This window comes from Callorhinchus milii, unplaced genomic scaffold, assembly GCF_018977255.1.
Source record: "Callorhinchus milii isolate IMCB2004 unplaced genomic scaffold, IMCB_Cmil_1.0 Scaffold10, whole genome shotgun sequence".
Taxonomy (NCBI): Eukaryota; Metazoa; Chordata; class Chondrichthyes; order Chimaeriformes; family Callorhinchidae; genus Callorhinchus; species Callorhinchus milii.
This window is the reverse complement of record NW_024704751.1, coordinates 3,305,340-3,324,683: the sequence shown is the minus strand read 5'-3', so window position 1 is coordinate 3,324,683 and position 19,344 is coordinate 3,305,340. Positions and strand designations below refer to the sequence as shown.

Here is a 19,344-nt window from a genome sequence, read left to right as displayed (position 1 = left end):
CGTGAAGGGTGTGAAACAAATGTAATTTCTGTATTTTGTAAAAGACTCTGGCAAAGCCAAAAAAAGGGCTATGGCTTTGCTCCAATGAATCTCCACACGACCCAGAAGAAATGTAAGGGGTTCTATCACACAGAGAAAAATACAACACAGAGATTGGGGGGGCAGAACAGCAGCAGCAGCAACAATAACAACCTGTATTTATATAGCACCCCTTACACAGGATAGCGCCTCAGAGAGCTTGAAAGCCAAAAGCCTCACAAATCAGAATTTCCACCATTCATATGCAAACGGTATGGTTTGAGCCTCACCTTAAAAAGTCGCTTTGCGGGCACTCGTCTTACGCAGTCAATGTAGAATGCTGGTGGTTCCCTCCTCCTCGTCCCTCTACTCATTTAACTTGAAATCTCAGTTTTCTCACTCTCAGGAGATGCTGTACAGATGCAGGATGCTTCTCACAGCAGAATGAGATTAGGAGTGTACAGTCCACAAAATATACAGTCAATTCACTTTACAAATATATTCTGAGAAGCTCCATAAAACGTTCTCAACGACATGATAAGGCTCCATATCAAATTCAAGGATTATTCTTATTCTTATTATTACTAACAGAACCAAACCAAACCAAAAGGTTCCTGGCGACTTGCTTTGTAAATTCTTATTTTCTTTTTCTCTAAACTGTTTGCTTTTTCTCCCTTTTCCCCCCAAATTTCCTCCTCTCCTCAAAATCGTGACTCAACCTAAGCTATAGTTCCACATCCGATAAACACGCTCAGCCCAACTCACTAAGTCCCCACTTGCACGTGCAAATCTATACAGTGAGCTCTGGTTAGGCTTTTTACACAATGTTGGCAGGCTAGGTTGCTTAATGACTCATGTCTTGTCCACATCAATACATTGCTTTTGTATTGCACTTGATCTTATCTTCAGGAATACCTGGTTTCAACCATTCTTCCTTGAAAACATTTCTAGCTTTGAATACTCCTTGGTGCCTATCCTAAAACTGTTTCTTTTAACCCAGACCCTGTGGCCTCTTGTCCCATCATCTTGTTTTATCTGGAATTATTGTTGTAAGTTTTAGTTGTTTTATCTGTTTTTTCAGAATATACAATTCTAACCATTGGCCCTTAAGGTGACTGATTGGCAAATTAGCCCTGTGTGACTAATACAATAAATTGTATGTTAACCAGTTCTGGCAACCAAATTTGATTTGCGCCAAAAATATGCTTGTAGGTACAGAAGAGGCTGGGGAAACTCTACATTCATGTCTGTCTGCCGCCACCCTCTAGAACTCCATCCACAGTTCCTCCGCCTCGCCCCCTCCCTTGCCTCTTTCAAGACCCATCTCAAGACCCTCCTCTTCAACTGTGCCTTTGGTCACCCTCCTAACCCTACCCTCGCTGCCCTCCACCCCTCCTGATCCCAACCACCAGCTTGGGTGCAGATCCCTGACTATCCAATGCCTTGGGACGTGCTGCTTACGTGAAAGGAGCTACACAAGTGTAATGTGCTGTTGTTTTCCCATTGCAAACATCAGGACAAGTCCATCTCCGGTTGCCCCAAATCCTTGATGGTCTTGGCCAGAGCCATTGTCCTCAAATGTAAGTTTGTGCAGAACAAGCATATATTTTAAGTTTCTAGCTTTAAGGAATGCCTCAAGATTTGCAGATAATTTATATAAACAAGTATGATTGACATACTGGATTAACAATTATAACATTTGCTAATACACTTACTCATGAAGTGTAACCACCCTAACTTTAAAGCATTCTAATTATCTGATGTAATAAGAGTTGTATGTTTGCATCAATATTTTTATTCAAGTCATTCGTTACACACATTATATTTTTGCATGATTTAAGAGTCACGCGAAGTACAATAATTGTACTTTCAACACAGTTAGAGCCAGCAGCAGAAACACTTGTTATAAGAAAAATAACATAACACCAGAATTCATTCAATCCTTTGAGCCTGTTTCCACCAGCAGTGAATCAATCGATCTTTTGAGCCCATGTTCTCCTTTCCCCCCCCAAGTTCCTTCATACCATTACTGCCCAATACTTGTACCTGCTCATCCAATGGAAGAACTACACCATGGACTCTTAAACAAACAGTGCTTTTCTATTGCAATCTATTATGATGATTAAAAATTGGATTCCTGCAGCTCCTTATAATAACTCAGTTGGTAAAGGTACAATGTGGGCAGGATCAATCTTGTCTATCGTGTCCATCAATTTCCCCCTTCTCTCCCCCCAATGATTAAATAGTTTACCAATGCTCTCTCTCTCTGTTGTCAATGTCAAGGACAGTCACTTGGGCGACTTGAGGCACCACATCACATGTCCATCAGAGCCAGAAACAGAGCCTTGAGAAAAAGAGATGAGATAATTGGAATAATAAGAATGAAAGCAGATATTGCAGAGATGATCTGTCAACAAATGTTGTGAATGCACAACTCATAAGTGGATGATACATGCACATGGTTTTACCCAGACACTCCCAATGTGGGTAAAGAGTTATTAGTGTATACTGGGAGGGGTAATTAATGTGTAAAGTCCTATCTGCAGTGTCATTTACTAATAAGAAGTTTTCCAGGGACCAAACAAGCTATATTTTCAGGTGAGGCTTCTTGCTCAGGCATAATTGTGTTCCCTGTAACCAGCGAAGGAAGGAGCTATAATTGACCCTTTTGCATACTCTACTGTAGGTTTACGGTATGGAAGAAACAAGTAAATAGAAAGATAAAATAGGAGAGGGCCATTCAACACATCAAAACTGTTTATTTGATTATGACAAATATTTTAATCCAAATCCACTTCATTTTCTTCGTACCCTTTAAACACCCTATTTTACGAGATTAGTTTGGATGAGCCATAAAATTTATAATACAGAAGTCTTTTCAGCCCATGTAATCTCATTCCTTCAGAAACCCCACCCTACCATCATCCCATCACAGCATGGAGCTCAGCCACACTTCCTGGTAACTGGTTTCATTAATTAACCTCTGGTTGAAGAAAGGGTCCTGGTATCTTCATATTATACTTGATGTAGCACCTTATCACGTCTTCTAGACGTCTCAAAGCGCTTCACAGAATATCCTGTAAAGTGAATTGACTGTATTTTTTTGGATGAAACACGGCAGCCAATTGCGCACAGGAGGGTCCCACAGTCATGGATTGAATGATCAAATTATAATTAGGTTTCCTCTTTTTTTAAAGTGACTATTAACCCCAGAAAAGCAACCAGACAATCCGCTAACGACCGGGTTCCTACTTACTGCTAGGTAAACAGAGGCTTGTGGCGTAAGGAAACTTGGCTAAGGTGTATGATAGTACTTTGCAGCCTCCTGTGGATGCATCAAGTACTCCTGACAAAACAAATTGCAGCCGTTTTTGAGAATGAGTAACTTTTTTAAGGAGCTGTATAAATCGCTGCCCAATACAAAACGGGAGGCACTTTGAAATTAGACTAAAGCAACTAAGACGTCTGTGAGTTAAGGAAATCTGGTTTCATAGGGAACAGCTGAGAGTGTTTACAGTAAAACGAAAAAAATATGCTTTGTATTGCCTGTCCAAGTTATAAATAGCCGTTTCTCTTGTGGGAGGTGGGGGTGTGGGTGGGAAAAGGAGGGGCAAATTGATTTACAAATCCAAAAAGAGTCATAAGGAAATTGAGACATAGAAATACATATGATTAACAAGCAGGAACTAGAAAGGAATTCCCCTCGTTTTGCTTTCTGTTCCTGGTCCAAGGCGTTTTGTAACCAGGTGGTAACTGAGGATGTGTATATAAAGTCAGTCTCAGATCTCAAAGGCACTAGTCCTGGTCAGAGCATCAGTCCCACAACCATCCTGTCTGGTCACAATATCTTTCCTTCATCCAGCTGTTTGTTCACAGTTATTGCCTGGTAAGAACTTAAGACATTTTTTTAAAAGAAAACTTGGCAGAATAAGTTTAAATTAAAAAATATTTCCAAAAGGATTTCTCTCTCTCTATATATATAAATATATTACATTATATACAATATAAATTGTATTCTGTTCTGCTTTTGCAGGTATTTGAGACTACATTCGTTAGTTGTTGTGAGGACAAAGAACATTTCTACCTTCTCTTAAACTAAACCAAAAGCACAAGACAAAATGCTGTGTCCTTGGAGATTCCTGCAGAAGAACAAATACAATGTGGATCTAAACAACAATGACTTCGAGCAGGAAGCCGAGCCCAGCAAGTGAGTGACATTAAAGTAGATTTAATTATTTACTGTGAATTTAACAAAAAAAAACCACAAATAGGCTGAGATAATCGTTTGCCAAAGTAAACTTGCAAATTAGCTTGAAGGAGAAATTGAATTAATTTCGTTTAAATGAGTATTATTTAATCATTATTATTTAATTTTTATGAAATATCATTGGTTTAATTTTTACGAAATCTTACCGTTGGTTTAATTTTTACGAAATATTATATGGGTTCAATTTTGTGTCCAGTGAACAAATAATCGCTTGCAAATTTCGTTCCTTGTTTTCTTGTTCGATGTCTCTCTCTCTGTCGTTCGACTCTAACCCGTATTTGCTTTTCTTTTTAAAACAAATCAAACCAATATTGTCGTTTGATTAAACACCTTTCGTCTCCCTTGGATTTTTTTTTTCGTTTTTTTCCTTAAAAATAAGCTTTTTTTAACATGTTAAATGTTCTTTCTGATCTCCTAATTCATGTCAAACATTAAAGACAATAAAACAAAGTTCATTGAATCGAAACAAGCTCTCATCCCAGCTGTGGCAATGACTGATTTGTCTATTTAAATCCTTCTCCAGGCTCTACACCTCCTCTGTTCCTACCTCCGAGGTCCAAAAACTGCAGAAAATAGTTAACAACGAAAAATGCAAACACCCTGAGATCGAGGAGGTGAGTGAATGTTCAGAAAAATTCAGAACATGGTCACGTTGGCATTAACTATTTCTTTTAAACAAAAAACGAATTAATAATTGTCAAGAATTTTTTTACGAGTCAAAAGTCATTTGCCGTATATATTATATATATATACTATGTGTATATAATATATATTTTATATATACATTAGTATTTTCGCAAATACAAATATATATATGTATATATAAACATAGTATTTGTGAAAATAAATCAGTTCTTTTTCAAGGAGAAATGTTTTAGCGATTCGGTCCACTCTAAATGTATAAAGATTACCTACAAATGTAGTTTTATTTACAAACTTTGACACATGTTCATCGTGCTAAGCACTGTATCAAGCAGATACTTAGTTTGTACACTTAACCAGAACTTTGTGAATAAAGCACTTTGATTGATTGTTAACAAATCACTATGTAATCAGTGCTAATTTATAGGTACACATTATAATTGGAAAAGCTACGGCTCGATGTGAAAGAGCAGTGTGGATAATAATAATAATAATAATAATAATCCTTGCATTTGATAAAGCGCCTTATCAAGTCATTGAGATGCCTCATAGTGTTTACACAGAATATGAATATGTAAAGTGGATTGACTGTATTTTGTGGGTGAAACAAAGGAGGAGAGAAATGTAATACCAGTCTATTTTAGCATCAGCGACTTTATTGTTTTTAACTTTCACGAGCTGTCATTAAAAACACCTTCCGTCCTGATAACTGATTTATCCTTTGAAACCAGAAACCGACTCAGCCCACCAAGGTGACCAGTGCATGCCCATTCGCTCCGAAATTCGTGAAGTTAACCTACATGGGAAATGGAGACACCTTACAGGACACCTTGCATCGCAAAGCAACAGTGGTAAGTAAGGTGATCGTGGTGGCATTGGGGAAGAGGGGGCGGTTGGGATGGCGCGGGGGTGGTGTTGCATTAGGATTTACTTCTTCCAATACACACCGCAGCAATTGATGTGAAGTTGGACTTTGCAAATGATTGGTCGCTGCGTAGCTTCACCTGATTTTAATTTATATCTCACGGGAAATTGTCTGCAACCGCAGAAGTATTTGTGTCTTTTTTTTAAAAAAAAACCCAGAAAACTACAAAAAAAAATACCGTTTGAATTATCCTTAAAACAAGAAACCAACCCCCACCAAAACAAAATTGATGTAATTTGGTGTAGTTGTTGTAGCTGTCCCACCACAACCACTGGACCACTTGCATCAAAATCTTCCTCCCCCCCCCCCCCGCCCCCATCGACGTTTCTGCAATCATCCCTCCTATTTCACAATTGTCACATTTCTGTCTTATCTAGAAAATGCCGTGTCAGTCCTCGGCTTGCCGTGGAGCACTCATGACTCCCAAAGCAATGACCCGAGGGCCCAGAGATCAGGCTATTCCACCAGAGGAAATCCTTCCTCTGGCTATAGAATTCATCAATCAGTACTACAAGTCTTTCAAGAGGTGAGCAAACAGTTGTCATTTCCTTTGCTTAGATAAGCTACTTTATGCCCAGCTTCCTCAGATGTGTTCTGAGACAGTTATTGGTTTACCCCCCCCCATTTCGAACACCGGGTGGAATGCACAGTAATACAATACATTGATGGGAGGACGTCTTAAAGCGCTTCATAATCCTGGAGCTGGGGACAGGAGCCGAAGTGGGCTAGGGTGTGGGAAAGATGATTGAAAGTAAGGTTAAAAGCTGTACATTTTAAGACATGCGTGCATGAGGGGAGGGAGGTTGGAGGCGAGTTGGAGGGACTCAGGGATGGAGTTTCAGTGAGCAGGCGGGACAGAATGGTTCAAGGCCAATGGTGGGGCAGATAAGGTGAGGGGCATTAAAAAGCCGGCTAAGCATCAGGGCTTAAACATCACCAAATGACTGAGGTTCTGGGACTTGGAATAAGTGCTTCCGGTCAATTGCAAACTGATGGAAATTGGTGTCTTTCCCCAGCCCCCAGGTCAAAGAACATCTGGCCCGGGTGGAGGAGGTGAGCAAAGAGATCACCGATACCGGCACTTACCAGCTGACCACCGAAGAGCTATTTTACGGGGCCAAGCAAGCTTGGCGCAACGCTCCACGGTGCATTGGCCGTATCCAGTGGTCCAACCTGAAGGTAAAGTGAATCCCGGAGGTCACTGGAGTTTGATTTTGTCATAAGTTTCTTTACTGATTTCCTTTTGTGTGTGTGTGTGTCTGTGTGAACAAATCCTTTACCTTAATGATCTTTCTCTACCCGCACAGCTCTTTGATGCTCGTAAATGCAACTCAGCACAGGAGATGTTCGATCACATCTGCACTCACTTGCGATACGCATCCAACGACGGGAATCTAAGGTAACTGAAAGGATTTGCAAACCACCCCTGAGAGAATCGCAAGGAACAGAGAGGAACGACGAGTTGAGGGAGGAGCAGGGAGGGAGGGAAGGAGGGAGGGAGAAAGCAGGGAGTCCAGAAGAACATCTTTGCGATGACATCTGTTGTTGCAAAAGTGCAATTGCATTGGTTAGACCAGATGCAAAATTAAACATTTCATCAGGTTTGCAGTGCAAAAATTACTTCTCGACTTGTGCAGCAATGACTTGACGAAAGAAAAAACAATGTTCCCCATGTTTTTGCACAACTCAAAGCCCGACATTGTCCAAATGCAGCCTCACAGGACGGAGTTGTGTTAGAATCGATACCCCTTTATTCTTGCCAAACATGCGCCCCAACCTCTCTCGGTAATTAGGTAAGCAGGTCTCACTCCCTCTGGGAAGAGAGAGTAGCCACTCCATGCCAGACAACTCAGGAAATTGCCACACATGTGAAAGTCTCAGTAATCCAGTTTGGATACTCTCGAGCCCGATGATGGGTTTCCACATGTGCCAGACATCTGGCTGAATAAGAGAAGCCATTCTGCAATTTATTTACTGAGTAACTTAACCCCACAGATCTACGATCACTGTATTCCCTCAAAGGACAGATGGGAAGCACGACTTCAGGGTGTGGAACTCTCAGCTGGTCCGATATGCAGGTTACCAGCTGGAGGATGGTTCCATCATCGGAGATCCTGCCAGCATTGAGTTCACTAAGGTAAGCCATGAGACTCACAGGAGATGGAGGGAATGTTGGGGGGAATGTTGGGGGAGAGGGGATGGTTGGGGGAGGGGTTTGTTGACATTAGTCTAGAATTTATTGCCGTGATCTAGAGATTAACGCACATTAAATTCCATCAGATGTTGCATGGCACTCACTGTCTGTCAGGGTCTGTCAAAAGAGAGTTTGTGAAGCTGAAATTTTTCCGTCTGGTTTTCAGTTGTGCATGATGCTGGGCTGGACTCCTCGCTTTGAACGCTTTGAGGTGCTCCCAATGGTCCTTCAGTTCAACGGGGAGGATCCAGAAATCTTTGAAATCCCACGGGATGTGATTCTTGAAGTGGAAATGGAACATCCAAGGCAAGTCTTTTACCCCTTCATCTGTCCAACTACATTCATGTTGTATAGTCTTCAGCACGTATCTCCAGCCTTCTCAGCGTGAGGGTTTTCAAATTTCCCTCCTTTTTTTTTAACAACACAGAATTAATCATTTTCCTTGCCTTTGCAGATACGACTGGTTCAAGGATCTCGGCCTTAGGTGGTACGCTCTGCCCGCTGTGGCCAACATGTTACTGGAAGTTGGTGGGCTGGAGTTTCCAGGCTGCCCATTCAATGGCTGGTATATGGGCTCGGAGATTGGCGTTCGAGATTTCTGTGACATCCAGCGGTACAATGTGCTGGAGGTAACCGATGATTTATGCTTTCCACTCACTGATACATTAAGAGTCTTTTGTTAGATAAAGTGATCAAAGGATATTAGTATGGAAGAACCTCTAGCGCATTTCCTTCCCCCTTCCCCACCCAACACACACAGATATGCATTTTCCAGCAAGACTGATTGGCTAGTGAATCAGGAGTGCCAGTCATAGTGCCTCTCCAGCTCAGGGGCACTCAGGACAATTGCCTGCAATGTTGGATGAGAACAGCTTGCGTAGGTTAGAGGAATGTCTGACAAAGTCAGGATGTGCCTCATTTCCATTCATTGTGTCAGTTGAAATCACAGGCACAGCCCTGAACACACCCAACATGTAAACCCCAATCATTTCAATTAGATTTTCCATGTTTCCCATTAATTTAATGGAATGAGAACAGCACTTCAACAATGCTGGAAACCAACGGACTGGTCAGGAACATGCAATCAATTAATTTATTGCGAATTGATGACGTCAATTATTTTTCAAGGGATTTCTCAGTGGTTGAGTTCATAACATAAAAAGTAGTTTGTAGTTCTGTCTAAGCGTAAACATGGATTTACTAAGATTTTCTCTTTTTTTCACCTCCCCATTTCAGCAAGTTGGGAAGAAGATGGGCTTGGACACAAGGAAACTGAGTAATCTCTGGAAAGATCAAGCTGTAGTGGAGATCAACATTGCTGTCCTGCACAGCTTCCAGGTAAGGGATAGTGTTAAATGTTGTTGTTGTGCAAAATAATGTTTTTTCTTGCAAAAAATATATAAATTGGTCATTTTGAACACAAAAAAAATCTACTATTTCAAAAAAAGGACCAATAGACGACTGACCTAGCGAATGTCAGCTGTGGGCGTGTAAACTTCGACTGGGATCCAAAACATACAATGCAATATACAGTCATACAGCAGCTTTCACACCTGGAGCATGTCTTAGAGCACTTCACACAGCTGGCTGGGCACACGGGGTAGTGGAGGGGTGAAGGTGTTTGTGTGTGGTGGGGAGAGGGTGGCGGGGGAATAAAAGATGACCGAAACTGTGGTCAAAGAGTTGACCCTTAAGTTGGGCTTTAAAACTGGCGAAGGAGGGAGGCAAGGCAGGAGGGAATCCGAGATCAAATGCCAGGGCTGAATGGTTGAAAGTTCGGCCACCGATGGCGGGGTGGTAAGATTACAGGGTTAAAGGGGGAAATCACACAATGGAGACTGGAAAAGTAGGTCACACATAACTCCCACCGCTCAGCTCCACCCCCCACGCTCAGAGGTCAATGGGACCGTAACTCTCCGTCCGCCTGACCCAGCGCACAAACAGCACAGAACATTTCAATCATTTCCTTCTCATTTTTTTTTGGTGTTAATCTCCAGAAAAGAAATGTTACTATTATGGACCATCACACTGCGGCTGAGTCCTTCATGAAGCACATGCAGAACGAGTTCCGTCTGAGAGGAGGCTGCCCGGCCGACTGGGTGTGGATTGTGCCTCCCATCTCCGGCAGCATCACCCCAGTCTTCCATCAGGAGATGCTGAATTACATCCTCTCACCCTTCTATTACTACCAGGTAATCCACTTTGCACATCTATAATGTACAGAAAGTAGTGGAGTCTTGCAACACAGTGGTTAGAGAACTTGCCTTGCAAGCGAGAGGACCTGGGTTCGATTCCCGGGCAGCGCGAAACCTTAGGCAAGTTTCCTTACTCCACACACGTGCCTACTTTACCCAGCAGTAAGCAGGAACCCGCTTGTTGGCGGATCGCTTTCCGGGGTAATAATCCCTCCAAAAAATAATAATAATTAGGTCACTCAATCCATGGCTGTTTCTGGGACACTGCTGCGCGCAATCAGCTGCCGCGTTTCGCCCACAAAACACAGAGTCACTACACTCTGCAGTATATTCTGTGAAGCGCTTTGAGACGACTCGAAGACGTGATAAGGCGACATAGCAAATGCAAGGATTACCGTTATTCATTCTAAAAATACACAGTCTCGACACGTTACAATTTTTTGAAAATGTTGAATTTTTGGGAGAAGTGGACAAAAGTTTTCTTTTCTGGATCAAAGGCCGTTTGATTTAATCTCATTCCATCTGTTCGCTTTCACAGCCGGACCCCTGGAAAACCCATGTGTGGCACGACGAGAGCCGTAGACCGCAGAAGAACATGATCAAGTTTAAACACTTAGCCAAGTGAGTCTTGACTTCAGTCATCACCACCTTCAACCCGATGTTAAAATAATGTCTGCACTTTTTTTTAACGTTTAACGTTTTAACGTTTGAAAACATATACCAACGCGGCGTTTACTCTTCAAAATGAAAATATGGAGAAAGGCTGGAAAGATATTCAGTGACCGAGTTTCCAGGGGAGAGGGAAAAAAGAACCAAAAAAGTTTAGTGTAACTAATTCAGTATAGAAAGCTCTCAATCTCTCATGCTCAGCTTTGGCTTTCCCTTTTAGGGCTGTTCTGTTCACCTCTGCTCTGATGCGCAAAACAATGGCACAGAGGGTGAAAGCGACCATTCTGTTCGCCACGGAAACTGGAAAATCCGAGACCTTTGCCAGGAAGCTCTGCACAATGTTCAACAGCGCTTTCAACACCAAGGTAATTGCAATTCTTGTACTGTTTATCAGGGGTGAAGGGGTTGTCACACACTGGTTAGCCACAGACTCGGAAACTTGGAAGGGTGGGTATTCTGGAATGAGGAGACCAAATGGGTTGAAGGTTCCTCTCCCTCTGTATCTCTCTTGGGTGAGACGTCCCAGAGACATCCTAAGGTTGGATGGTGTGGCAAATGGAAATCCTATACTTGAGCATTACTGGGGGAGAGGGGAGGCTTTCTGAAATTGTGATTGAGGAAAGAACACAAGAAACATGACTGTAGTGCATACTACACCTGGTCTGGGATTGATCAGTGGTGCGGTTGTGGAAAAGTAGTCTAGATCAGTTCAGAGATTCAACCCAACTGTCTACACGTTTAAAGAAAAAACATGTTAATGATACTTGAATTATTCTGGCTCCATGTATCTAGAAATATGTTGTAAATATATGGATGAGTTCCCTAAGAAGGGTGCATTGTTTAACCGCAGAAACTGCTTATTCTTGACCTCTCTGTTTGTGACACTCTTCACTATCAGGTTATGTGTATGGATGACTATGAACTGAGTGATTTGGCCCAGGAGTCCCTGGTGCTGGTGGTGGCAAGTACCTTTGGAAACGGAGATTCACCTGGAAATGGAGAGGTAATTAATTATTCCTTTACTCTGAGGTTTCATCTCCATCAAATACAGGGTGCAAGGAGATTGAGCTACCACTATATCCTTTTTGGGATGTCTCGAAGGCATGATAAGGCGCTATCAAATGCAAAGAAAATTATCACAATCAAAGCGCACAGTTTGTGGGAGACAACCCTGGAGTTATGGGGCGGGGGAGAGGGGTAGATAGTAAAGAAGGTAGAGTATTTATAGAGATTTATGTAACTACATGAGTCGTTCCTTTAGTTCTGGTGGCAAAACATTGGACTGTCACTCACAAGACCCAAATTTAAATCCCAGAGCTTCACATAATGTTCTCATTGCTCTAGATTGAGATCACGTTAGGCTTACACAGTGCTGAAGTACTTCCTACAAGATAGAAACTGTAACTTTTTTGTCAAAGAAAATTGCAGAACCTATTGTAGAAGACGGCTTTCTGTAATAAAACAACGTGTATTTTTGTTTCAGAGATTTAAGAAATCCCTGTTCACCAAGAAACCTGCAAAACTGTACAACTTCAGGTAAATACTTGCGACCTCCTGTATTCCGAGGCTGTTGTAATGTGCAGGACATAGCGAGTAGTGTCTCCGTGCACTTAAACGACAATGATATTTTTTCAGCCCTTATTGAAGGCTATTTGAAAGCGGTAATCGGACAGTAGTTCAACCATTTTGCATTATTTAACAATTCCAAGCTTAGAACGGTACTAAAGTTCCTCTCGTTCTAGTTATGCCAGGAACTTCCAATAGTCTGTCACGCTATCCTGTGTGACGGGCGCTCAACAACAACAACAAGATTACATTTGAATAAGGGCCTGTTGTTGTTGTTGTTGTGTATTGGACCACGGTCGGCACAGTAAAAATCCTGTGAGGCGCTTTGAGACCTCTCGACGACGTGATAAAGCGTATCAAATGCAGGGATTAGTATTTAATATTATTATTATTAATGTCATCTTATTGGAGGTTTTCGTTTTAAAATAAATTGTCCTTTGAAATTCTCCACCAGGTACTCGGTCTTTGGCCTTGGTTCCCGCATGTACCCGCAGTTCTGCGCCTTTGCCCACGCAGTGGATAGAAAGCTGCAGCAGCTGGGAGCTGCCCAGATGTCACCAACGGGTGAAGGGGACGAGCTCAGCGGGCAAGAGGAATCCTTCATAGGCTGGGCTCTGAACACCTTCAAGGTGCGTTGCAATCCGGAACCGTTGAGCTGGGGAGGGTGGGGGGGGCGGGGAGGGTGGGGGAATGCTTTCCGGGTCCTTAAAGGGGGGAAAAAAAACACGACGTATGACATGAGGTCGACTTAAGTTGCTCACCGTCGCGTTTGAGTTTTCGACGTCATCCAAAATTCATCTCCCCCTCCTGTGTTGTTTTGTTCCCAATCCAGACGGCGTGCAATGTGTTCCGCGTCCGAGGCCAAGTGGATCTCAGTCAGTTCAAAGCGACCACCACGAGCGAGGTGTGGGAGCCCAGCAAATACAGGCTGGCAAACATCGCCCAGCCCATGGATCTGTGCGCAGGTACTGACTCCATTCACAAACCTCCTCCTCCGACAACAACAGCAACTTGGGTTTACACAACGGCCCCTCACGTAGGGTAGAGTCTCAGAGCGCTTGACAGTGGCAGAGCACGGCACCGAGCCGGTGGTGGGGGGGGGTGGGGGGGTGTGGCGAGGGGGAGGGCGACTGCAGGCACGGTCGAAGAGGATGTTCTTCAGGCAAATAACTGGTTGCTTTCCATTGCAATCCGAGGTTCCATAAAGACACTTCTGTGATATTTATTCCTCTCTCTCTCTCCTTTTTAGCTCTTTCGAAACTGCATTTGAAGGACGTCGTGCCAATGACGCTGAAATCGAGGACCAACCTGCAGAGTGCGAAGTCCAGGTGCGTTCAGCTGCGCCGTCTGTTCCTTGGGGCACGCAGTAAAGAGGGGATGTCGTCGTGTGCCGTCGCGGTTTAAAGCTTCGCGCTCACTTACGAGATTCTCGTTTGCTTTCCAGCCGCTCCACCATCCTGGTCGAGCTCTCCTGTGGGCCCTCGGAGGAGCTCCAGTATCTGCCAGGAGAACACATTGGCGTTTTCCCATCCAACCAGGCCGAGCTGGTGAGTGGGCTCATCAAGAGGCTCAAAGACTCGCCGGCTCCTAACCAGTGTGTGAAGGTGGAGGTCCGTGGGGACAAAGCCAGTGGTGAGTGCCGCTCTCTGCAGCGCTTGGGTTGGTCCTTAACCAGACCCTCCTCTGTTACTATCTCTGCCCAGATCCTCTCGCCGGTTTTCAAATCCTTCCCTACCTCTGCGATTACTTAACACCCCCACCCTCCCCACCCTCCCCACCCCCATCCCGCCACCTCCACTCGGCTGTCTCCCGCCTTCTGCTCGCCCCTCGTCCCCTCCGCTCCACCATCGGTGGCCGTTATTCAGCCACTACCTCCCGAAACTCTGGAACTCTCTCCCTCGATCCCTCAGTTGCTATTCGTATGGATTCAGGGCTTTGTGAAATAACACAAACGCACACCTCGCCGTATATCAACCCCCAGCCACCCCCCCCACCCCAAATTATTATATTCTCAGTAACTTACGCTACGTTTATTCCGCTTCCCTCGGTCTGATCGCAAAACACGAGCGGTGCCTCCGCCCGTCTCTCCTGCGATCGGAGACCGTTCCTGCCCTAACTGCTTCCGAACCGTCAGTGGGATATTCTTTGCTCCCCTCAGACTGGACGGCAACGGAAAGGATCCCAGCCTGCACCCTCTCAGAGGCGCTGACCCACTTCCTGGATATCACCACACCCCCCGCCCCGCAGCTCCTGAAGAAAGTGGCCCAGTTGGCCACGGAAGAATCCGAGAAGAACAGACTGCTAGAGCTGAGCCAGGTACACACTGCGCCTTCTGCATCGGAAGCAGCTTCGACAACATTCAGCTTGCGTTTAGATAGCGCCCTTCACGCAGGGCAGCGTCTCAGAGCGCTTCACGCCCACACACCACCCCACCCCCCCACCACCACCGCTCCTCCTCCCACCCTCAACCCCCAAGCCCCACAACCCCACAGCCCCCCGCAACCAGATGCAAGGCAAAGGGATTTCGCCTGGAAGGTGATGCCACTCGTGAAGGAGAAGGGAATAGAGGGGTAAAGGTGAGGGGGGGACTAGTTGGGGGGGAAATAGCCTGTTTCTGTGCTGTATCATTCTGTGCAGCTCTTTGCAAGTTAAGTATTCGTCCATGTTAAATATTTCCAATTGCTGAGCTGAGGGAGGGAGGGAGGAAGGGAGGGAGCACGAGAGTGAGGTCGGAACGATCAGCGGGAGGGAGCAAGGGAGGGAGGAGAGAGAGGAGTTAATGGGAGCGTGAGGTTATTTGTACGAGGCTCTCGCTGACTGGAGATGGAGCCGTAAAATCCATTCAATCCTTGTGTCGTGCCCCTCCGCAGAATTCCCAGGAGTACGAGAAGTGGAGATCTTTCAGCAGCCCGACCATCCTGGAGCTCCTGCAGGAATTCCCCTCCATCCAGTGCACCAGCACCTTCCTCCTCACCCAGCTCATGCTCCTCAAGCCCAGATATTACTCCGTCAGCTCCTCCCTGGACAAGAGTCCCAGACAGATCCACTTGACTGTCGCAGTGGTGAACTACAGGACAAAAGGTAAACAGAGCTGGATATTACAGAGCAGGTCTGGTCCTCTCTGCTCTCTCTTTCTCTCTCTCTCTGCAGATTGATCACTGGTTCAGAGTAAAACGTTCCTGATGATGAGAGGCAGCAGCAGAGATGCCAGTTTTCTAAAGTTACAGAGAGAGATTTTCTGGAGGGGAATAAATTCATCGAGCGTCTTAGACGATGGCTTTCACTGATCCCAATGAGCATGGGTGACAACTGCTACTATCCTAGCCCCAACTAACTACTGTAAAATAATGACAGTAATTCTTGCCTTTGATATACGTTGCACCTATAATGTATAGTCTCAAAACGCTTCACAAATAATTGCTGTCAAGTGCAGTGGTTTTGAATTTGTAGATGAATAAGACAGACAATTTGCAGATAGCAATGGCCTAAAAACAGCTTTCTTTCTCTCTCTGGTGGATTGTTGGCCGGGACACCAGGAGGGATGAGATTCCCTCCTCGTTTCAAAAAGAGTCAATGCATCTTTAACTTCCACCCGAATCAGTTTAACATCTCGTCTGAAGTTCGGTACTTCTGATAATGCAGTGTCAGGTCTGGTGAACGAGCCAATGCAGGGCTTGAACCCGACAGAGCACCGTATCCTCTAAACAGCACACGAACAGGCGCGAGTTATGAAGCAATGGAGATACCATGCTGATGTCTCCCTTCTCAGAGCGCTCTGAGCAAAAATAGACGCACGTTTCTCATAGTTAACGAGGCAGGAATCAGGACATCTGCTGATGACGTGCCTCTCTGTTTTAGATGGCCAAGGACCCTTGCATCATGGAGTCTGCACCAGTTGGTTCAACACCATGGAAATGAATGAGATGGTCCCCTGTTACGTGCGCAGGTGGGTGCAATTGCCGCAGAGCTCGCTTGGCGAGTGCAGTGCGCACGCTTTCCGTTATTGGGGTTCTGCTTTGAGAACCTGAGCTCATTGCACTAACATCGGGCTTTCTGTTACTGATCTAGCACTGCGGGATTCCACCTTCCAAAGAACCCGTCCAAACCCTGCATCCTGATCGGCCCCGGAACAGGAATTGCTCCGTTCAGAAGCTTCTGGCAACAGCGATTGCACGACTTCGAAACACAAGGTATGTTCAATCTATGGCTGTGATCCTGCCACTTCCCCCCAACCCCCCCCTTCCCACCACCCCACTCATCCCCAAATTCGATGATCAAATAGCCATTGAGTTGCTAGCAATTTAATACCGCAAGCTCTGTGAACTGAAGCAATAATAATAATAATCCTTGCATTTGATACAGCGCCTTATCAGATCATTGAGACTTCTCAAAGCGCTTCACAGGATATATTGGCTTGGCTGTATTTTGTGGTCAAAACACGGTGGCCAATTGCGCACAGCAGCATCCCACAAACAGCCGCGGACTGAGCGACCGCATTTTTTTTGAGAGCTTATGAGGCAAGGAATGAATGCTTTAGAATATTTATTTATAACAATACAAATAAATAATATTGCGGTTTAATGAGGAGAGATTCTTTCAGTCATCTTTCCCACCCCCAACCTCCACCCCCGGCTCAGGTGCCCAGCCAGGGATGTCGAGCGCTTTTGAGACATCCCACCCCACCCCCGACACCCCACGTGAAAGAGGCTGTACAAATTCTAAATGAAGGGGATTCGAAATTGGGCAAATTCCTGTTAATTGGATGCAGTGCTGGACGGCTCACCAGTAAAGTGGACAGAATTGAGTGCCGCTGTAGAGTTCTTAGTGCTGGGCCAGGAATTGTAGTTAATTTATCGTTCGTTCGCCAGGAACCCGAGCCTGTGGCATGACCTTGGTGTTCGGTTGCCGCCATTCCGAAATGGATCACATTTACAAGGAAGAAACTCAGGCGCTCAAAGCCAAAGGCATCCTGAAGGACGTTTACACGGCCTATTCCAGAGAACCAGGCACACAGAAGGTAACTTACTCACCCCTGCACTTCATCGGTGTGTCAGGTTTTCGCGAAGGCTCAATGTGTTAATGATTCAATGGGGTAAATACTGAGCCCTGGAGATTAGGACGGTCCCAAGTTTGATTCCGAGCCAATAACAGCCAATAACAGACCAGCCTGGCTAATCGGCAGGACTTTGGAAGGCTTGAATATTATAACGCCAAAATTTCGCAAAGTACTTTTTGTTTTCAATCCTTACGTTCCTATGTCCCTTTTCCAGACCTATGTTCAGGACATCCTTCGGGAGAAGCTGGCTTCCAAGGTCTACAGTGCGCTGCACGAAGAAAAGGGACACATTTACATCTGCGGCGAAATCCAAATGGCACAAGATGTCGCCGAAACACTGAAGGAGGTGGTCGCCAAGCAGGGAAACATGAGTGTGGAGGAGGCTGAGGAGTTCCTCACCGAGCTGAAGGTAGGCCTGGGTTACCACAGCTTAAACCTCCCACCGCAATCGCAACATATTTCTCTTCTCCTCGCACACAACTATGGCCGTTTCGCCCAGTCCGGGAATCGAACCCGGGTCTTCTCGCTTGCGAGGCGAGTGCTCTAACCACGGACTTTACCTTGCACTGGCTGTCTTCTATTTATTTATGCCTGGTATTGTTTTCGTTCACCAGAACCAGAAGAGATACCACGAAGACATCTTCGGCGCAACATTTCAGAAATAGCAGGCACCAGGAGCACCATTTCAGGGAGAGAGAGCGGCAGCGAAGGAAAGGATCCGACAGTGAACCAGAGACTTCTCTGGCCCCCTGGACTGCTTCACAGGTGCCCTGAAAAAGAGCCGATGTCTGAAGCAACTTATAAATTTCAACGTTCAGTTCGATTTTATAAGCGCAGGGGGAAATCTAAACGTGTTATTGCAACGACACTTTTTTTATTACTGTTATTATTAGTAGTAGTTTGTATTCATGTTTAACTGTGCATTTTTTTTTGGGGGGGTGGGTGGTCGAGAGACTTACAGATTACACTTGCGTACGATAGCATTGTAGATTATGTTACGAGCTGGTGTGCACGAGACAGGCATCGTAACCATCAGTGTGCTCTCTTGCACACACAAAAACCTCGACAAGAAGATGAGCCCAGTTGGAAAAATACCTATACTCACACTGACGACAAACTCCGCCACTTTCATTTTCTACGCACCAATTTTAACAAGCTTTACGAACGCAACCCAGACACGGTACAACAGCAACGAGAATCCTGCAACCCTTTTCAACGCTTCAATGTGTGCCTATGTAGGAGATGTGCGCTGTTTCACCGATTTCACTTATCAGGCTTTCTTCATAAAGAGTAATGGTTATTTTTTTGTGTGTGTGTGTGTGCGTGTGTGTTCATGTATGAAATTCGTTTGTGTGTATCTTAAAACATAAGGGCATCACAGAACTCAAGATAGTGGTACCGAGTGAATAATATACCAAATTGTCCTCGAATTCACACTAAACCTACGGAAAGAAATGGACGAGTCTGATATTGGTTTACCAAGAAAGTAATGAGAAACTGGTGGCTGTAAGTGGCCACTTTACTCGATGGGGTAAGAGTGCAATATACGCTGTCAGCATATGTACAGGAACTGAAACATGTGAATGGCAGTTGGCTGCTACTTTTGTATGTATGTACGTATGTGCATGTATTTGTATGTAAATTATAAAAGTTAAATAAAGGCAATGTATTCGACAACAACTTGCATTTATATAGCTTCCTTCACACGGGGTAATGTCCCGGAGCACTGCACTGTGGCAGAGTCTGACGACTGTAAGCACGATCAAAAATGAAGGCCTTTAGGTGGGATTTGAAAGTAGGGAGGGTGGGAGC

At 44.7% G+C, this 19,344-nt stretch overlaps 1 protein-coding gene across 1 annotated transcript; it reads left to right on the top strand.

Annotated features, from left to right (window-relative positions):
* The first annotated feature begins 3,811 nt into the window (after positions 1 to 3,811).
* nos2b (nitric oxide synthase 2b, inducible) lies at positions 3,812 to 19,212 on the top strand. Its single transcript, XM_007900699.2, has 27 exons — positions 3,812 to 3,904; positions 4,052 to 4,225; positions 4,809 to 4,899; positions 5,659 to 5,778; positions 6,230 to 6,378; positions 6,869 to 7,031; positions 7,160 to 7,251; positions 7,848 to 7,989; positions 8,213 to 8,352; positions 8,501 to 8,675; positions 9,283 to 9,384; positions 10,044 to 10,238; positions 10,780 to 10,862; positions 11,131 to 11,275; positions 11,809 to 11,913; positions 12,394 to 12,446; positions 12,931 to 13,105; positions 13,309 to 13,441; positions 13,726 to 13,804; positions 13,921 to 14,108; positions 14,635 to 14,792; positions 15,347 to 15,557; positions 16,335 to 16,422; positions 16,545 to 16,666; positions 17,345 to 17,493; positions 17,747 to 17,941; positions 18,147 to 19,212. The coding sequence occupies exons 2-27, from the start codon at positions 4,137 to 4,139 to the stop codon at positions 18,195 to 18,197; spliced, it is 3,393 nt and encodes a 1,130-aa protein (XP_007898890.1). The 5' UTR covers positions 3,812 to 3,904; positions 4,052 to 4,136; the 3' UTR covers positions 18,198 to 19,212.
* The last annotated feature ends 132 nt before the right edge of the window (positions 19,213 to 19,344 follow it).

Bases quoted from the DNA above. Each gene is read 5' to 3' on its own strand.
- nos2b (XM_007900699.2), top strand. From the start codon at position 4,137: ATGCTGTGTCCTTGGAGATTCCTGCAGAAGAACAAATACAATGTGGAT. The intron at 11,914-12,393 runs GTAATTAATTAT...TTTTTGTTTCAG, and splicing joins ATTCACCTGGAAATGGAGAG to AGATTTAAGAAATCCCTGTT. The intron at 16,667-17,344 runs GTATGTTCAATC...TTCGTTCGCCAG, and splicing joins GCACGACTTCGAAACACAAG to GAACCCGAGCCTGTGGCATG.